The sequence below is a fragment of the Aquarana catesbeiana genome, linkage group LG03, assembly GCF_042186555.1.
Source record: "Aquarana catesbeiana isolate 2022-GZ linkage group LG03, ASM4218655v1, whole genome shotgun sequence".
NCBI lineage: Eukaryota > Metazoa > Chordata > Amphibia > Anura > Ranidae > Aquarana > Aquarana catesbeiana.
Window position 1 is genome coordinate 649146501 of NC_133326.1, and position 6000 is coordinate 649152500.

General features: G+C 40.0%; 1 protein-coding gene across 1 annotated transcript in view; it reads left to right on the forward strand.

The window, feature by feature from the left end:
- The window catches only part of DNM2 (dynamin 2), a 184139-nt gene extending 178915 nt beyond the window's left edge, over positions 1-5224 (forward strand). The window contains exon 21 of the mRNA XM_073622602.1: positions 2914-5224. Within this exon, the coding sequence (XP_073478703.1) occupies positions 2914-2944 (31 nt within the window). The 3' untranslated portion in view covers positions 2945-5224. The remainder of the gene's footprint in view (positions 1-2913) is intronic.
- The last annotated feature ends 776 nt before the right edge of the window (positions 5225-6000 follow it).

A 6000-nucleotide genomic window follows, 5' to 3' on the forward strand; every position in this document is an offset into this window, starting at 1 on the left:
GTTCCAACATGACTGAGCACTAGTGCACAAAGCAAGGTCCATAAAGAAATAGATGAGCGAGTTTGGGGTGGAGGAACTTGACTGGCCTGCACAGAGTCCTGACCTCAACCCGATAGAACACCTTTGGGATGAATTAGAGCGGAGACTGCGAGCCAGGCCTTATCTCTAACCTCACAAATGCACTTCTGGAAGAATGGTCGAACATTCCCATAGACACACTCCTAAACCTTGTGGACAGCCTTCCCAGAAGAGTTGAAGCTGTTATAGCTGAAAAGGGTGGGCCAACTCAGTATTGATCCCTACGGACTAAAGCTGGATACGCAATTTTCTGTAGATTTTTTTTTTCATTCAGATTTACCAAAACCATATAATATGAGGTCAAACCTTAATAGTTTCAATTTGTATGCAATCAGGCAGGCCCTTGCACTATATGGTTTTGGTAAATCTGTAGAAAATCTAATGGTGTGTATGGGGTCTAAAGTTTATGTGTGTGTGTAAAGGCAGGTGTCCCTACACTTTTGACAATATAGTGTATATTGGCCCTAGTGATGCGTGGGTTTAAATATCCAACCTCAAGCAGGCCCTGCTAAGAGTCTTTCAAGTGGCTAATGTGTCTCCTGTTACCATTTCAAACCTAGAGCCACAGAAAAAAGTAAGGTTCCATTGTTTGAATGCACTGATTGCAAGGTAGTGGGTGGGTTTCCCCACTGCCTCTTAGCTAGTATACCCAAGACTGACCTCAGATGCAACACACCTTTCGCTACACTGCCTGTATTTTTGGTGGGCCGAGCAATGTGCAAGTGCAACTACACACTCTATAGAGGTAAATGGGCAAGCCATTTATTTCTATGAAGCCCGCAGTCACCTGTGCACTAGAAAATTGAAAGTGCCCAGGCATCATAAAGGAAGACCATCTGCATCTGAGGCCTAAGGGTGTGATTGGAACCTTTATAATGGTTTTTGTCTTGCTTTTTTTTTTAAAAAGGTACATATGTTTTTATGTAACCCCTTGCATAAAGCATACATTTTAGAAGCAATACAAAAAGCATTTTTTTTTCTTTCTGGAAGTAAGTGTCATAAAGCCAGCTGTACAATGGACATGTACCTATATGAATATAGTATTACGTATGTCTCATCCCTTTTCTGAAAGATGTAAAAAGCCAAGGAATGATCTTCTATGTTTCATTATTTGCGACCATCTATGTAGATGTAAAATAAGGCAAAAAACATATTAAAATATTAACCACTTGCGCTCAAGAAGATTTTACCCCCTTCGTGAACCAGGCCATTTTTTGCTATTCAGCACTGCGCTACTTTAACTGGTAATTACGGGGTCATGCAACGCTATACCCAAATTAAATTTATATAGTTTTTTCAGACTGGGTTAACAATAGCTGCGGCTCGCAGCAGGGGGTCCGGTGCGTCCCTGTTCTCCATTTAGGTGCAAATCAGGTCCGAATTTTTGCCTGAATTCGGACCCGAAACAGAGCCAAAGATGCACAGGACCCTTTTCCAGTGTGGACCACGGCAACCCCGCAGCTGTGTGAATCGGCTCCATTGAGAGTTGGTCACAGTCTACTGTCATGCGAATTGAATGCGGGAAAACCCACATTCAATTCTCATAAATGTGACTCCAAGCTTACACAAATAGAGCTTTCTATTGGTGGCATTTGATCACCACTGGGTTTTTTATTTTTATTAAAAAAAAAAAAAAAAAAACATTTTTTACTTTCTACTATAAAACGTATCCAATAAAAAAAATCTAATTTCTCCATACATGTCTTTGGTTAAAAAAAAAAAAAAATCTCAAAGTGTATATTGATTGGTTTGTGTGAAAATGATACTGTCTACAAACTATGGTCTAGATACTGAAATTTTTATTTTTATACTACTAATGGCAGATTAGCGACTTATAGTGGGACTGTGATAGTGTCATTTGGTGCAGCAGGCAATCTGAAACTGAGTGGGAAGGGTTTAACGTCTCAGGTAATCAATGGATTTAAATGTGTGCCTAAGTGTTAATGTGTGCTGCTTTTTACTAAAGATCTCTTTGTTTCTTCTCCCTGTTTCTTTGCCCTGCTGCAAACCAGGAATATCAGTCCCTCTGTACAAAGCCCCATGTTGATTGTCAACTTAGGACTCTGGGCTGTGATTGGACATAGCCGATAAGCAGGTCCTTGCGATGATTTACAGGACCTGCTGACAAACTGTTGCTGTGTATAATCACAGCGGCGAGAGCATGCATGCCTGCGCCCTAAACCCGGAAACAGGCAGCGACATACTGGTACATTGCTGTGCCTGTACAAGCCTCCCATTCGCAAGCAAGTTAAAACAACCTTTCAATCTATTCTATAATTGATGTGAGGGAGAAACACTGACACACAAGAAGTATGTGGACGTCCCTCAAAACAATTGAGTTCAAGTGTTATTGCGAGAACATACATTTTAGGCAATTGTCCAAAGATATTTTAGGCAATTGTCCCAAAACTCTGGGGAAGGATCTTCTCAGCATAACTGAGCCCTGTACAACAAAGCCATCTCCATAAAGGACATAGTTTGAGTTGGGTGTTAGGCTGGATTTACACCTATGCATTTTTAGTGCATTTTGCAGATTTGCACTACAGAACGTGTTCCATAGAAAACAATGTTAAATGGGCTGTAGTGCAAAATGCAAAAAGCACTAAAACTGCATAGGTGTGAATCCAGCCTTAAGGAACTTCATTGTCTTGTGACCCAATGAGACACCTTTTGGATGAACTGAAATGTCAATTTGCAAGCTAGCTCTTCATGTCCAACTGATCTGTAATATATTTCTTTGCAGGAGTCAAATCAGCATTTTTTTTTTCTTTCATTTGCCATGTCATGCATTCCAAAAACTTTAAATTTTTATAACTTCTTAATTTTTGTTTGCAGAAGACCACCTCCAACCAAGCCACTCTGGTGATGAGATCGTCAACATAATCTGTAAATTTGGGTGCCTTCCATGGATTGTGACACTATTACACAATTTTGCTGTTAGGTGGCCCGCAGATCCACCCTGAAACGTCCTTATCGGGCGAGTAACTATTGATATTCTTGAATGACATGAGAAGGATTAAATCTTTCTATCTAAAGATCTTGGTCATCGTATAGGACAGAGATGAACGATAACCTGACCACACATAACAACCTGGATTGCAGACTTTGTTGTGATGTTGTATGGATGAGAAAAGGTCTTGAGCAGAAAGTTGGGAAATTATCTCTCCATTCAGCAAAAGTGCCAGATGCACAGAACACTTGGAATTCGGATCAACAGAATATAATGAAACCTTGTTAGGATGCAGACATTTTGTAATGAACGTTATTCAAGACTGCCTTTATGGTGTAATCAGTACTGGGTTGTGATTTGGGATTTAGCTTACCAAATAGGTCTCATGAGTGCTTTATGGTTTTTGAAAAATTGTGGTTGGTGCTGGAGATAGCAGTTTGTGAACAAAGACATGCGCCTCATTCCCCCCACCCCACACACACCATTTTTTTTTTACCTTCCTTGACTTTCCCTCAACCACTGGACCACATGAAGAGCTGAAGTGTTTACAACCAATGCAGTCTGGACTGAAATACAAGTATAACATCTGTTGTCAAAAACACTTATGCGTTTTCAGAGTAGTTTTTCTTTAGCAATTTGCATCAGATAAGAGAGTCAAGTCAACAATTATGTCTACCAAGACATGGCAAAAGTCACACCTGGAACATGCATAGGCCATATCCATTCATCCACCTTGAGTTATGTGGTAATGTGTTGCTCCTGAACTATAACTTGATTGTGCAGCCTTAACATTTTATGCCATACTACACCAGCAAAAGAAGCCAGTTGTGCTCATGTAATAGTAGGAGAGATCAGAGAGATGAACTCATCAGTCTGCTGCTTTTCCTTTCACTGTCCAGCCACAGGCTGGGGGTGGGACAAGACCTGTAAGTCTTGCTTAACTGTAGCAGTTAAAAATCAGGTTTCTTCTTTGCCAGACAGGGCTGTGCTGTGTTAATCTAAGGACAGAAACACATCCTTTGGTAGGTAAAACAGCTCCTATATATGTAAAGTTAGCATTGGGGCCCACCTGAGATGCAGGTGGGAATAAAAAAATACAAAGAGGAAACTGAAAGTAGATAAAGAGGTAAAAAAAGTGAAAAGGCCCATTTGCTTTTTTTTTTTGTAACTTCACCTGGATTCTTTAGACCTTGCTCTATTGTAAGCAACTAGGGCTGCCAACCGTAAGGCAGTCCATTCACGGTTCGTAAATTGGCCAGTTCAGCAGGAACCAGCTGGGATTCTAACGATTAATGGACAGGCTGAATGTACCAAGTTAATTGAGCAATCAACTTGGGTACAACCAGGCTGCCAGATTCTCTTGCAATTATCGCTAGCCGCTGCTGTCCGGCGGGGAGAGTTTTCCCCCTCACCGGGAACAGACAATGGCTTGGTAAGAGGGATTCCCCTGTCAGTACTGTCTGTGTTGATGGGGGAATCATGCGAACGGGTTGCAGGTAAGAAATTTGCACCGTGTATGGCTGGCCTTAGACTCCATTCACACGTGCAAGACTTGTCTTGCAACTTTGGACATCAAAGTTGCATGGCAAGTCGTTCCCCATGTTTTCAAATGATAACCATTCATGTGCGACTTAAAGTGCACTACTTTGGTCCAACTTTAACACAACTTGAGGGCCATAGACTTCAAAAATCCTCAAAAGTTGCACGAAAGTCATACCTGAATGTTATACAATGCAATAGTTGTACGTTATCACTGGTCAAAGCCAAAGTCGTATCCAGGTCACACCCATCCAAAGTTGCACTGCAAGGTTGGCGCATCTTTGGAATCGTACAAGTGTGAATGGAGCCTTAAGTGTACACAAGACTGGGCAGGTCTATATAAAAAACCCCTCCAACACTTTCACCCCATTACTCCTGGCATTCTGTTTCTAAGGAAGCTGCTTAGCTGGTCTCATTGTAGTGACTGCAGAAGTCACAATCTGCTGACCACATTGAATGACAGCTGCAAATTATTTCTGTTCCCTCCACCTGGATTCTATATAGAGTTTTTCTACATAAATGATCCCGTACCTGTATAGTGGAAATCAAGGGTTGCAAAATATTTGTACAGTCTAACAGATTTTATGGTTATAGCTGTAAAAGATGGTTAAAATGTAGGGAGATTCTTTAATCTTAATAAAAAATCTTTTAACCAGGTTCTGTTTAATGCTGTATTTTAGGCAGCTGAATTCTGTCTCGTTCCATACTTAAAGTGCATGTCTGGGCAAGGTAAAAGACAAAAACATGCAACTGTGTAATACATACATATTTCCCATGTTTTGTCTTTTTAACCACTTGACAACTGGGCACTTAAACCCCCCTCGTGACCAGACCAATTTTCAGCTTTCAGCGCTCTCACAATTTGAATGACAATTACTCAGTCATGTAATACTGTACCCAAATGAATTTTTTGTCCTTTTTTTCAAACAAATAGAGCTTTCTTTTGGTGGTATTTGATCACCTCTGGGTTTTTTATTTTTTGCGCTATAAATGAAAAAAGACCGCAAATTTTGAAAAAAAAAGCATTTTTCTTAGTTTCTGTGATAAAATTTTGCAAATTAGTAATTTTGCTTCATAAATTTTGGCCACAATTTATACTGCTACATATCTTTGGTAAAAATAACCCAAATTAGTGGATATTATTTGGTCTTTGTGAACGTTAGAGAGTCTACAAGTTATGGTGCAAATCATAAAAAATTGATCACACCTGAAGTAATGACGGCCTATCTCATTTCTTGCGACCCGAACAAGTCAGGAAAGTACAAACACCCCCCAAATGACCCCTTTTTTGAAAGTAGACAATCCAAGGTATTTAGTAAGATGCATGGTGAGGTTTTTGATGTTGTCATTTTTTCCCACAATTCTTTGCAAAAGGAAGATTTTTTTTTTTTTTTTTTCCCCCACAAAATTGTCATTGTAATAGGTTATTTCTC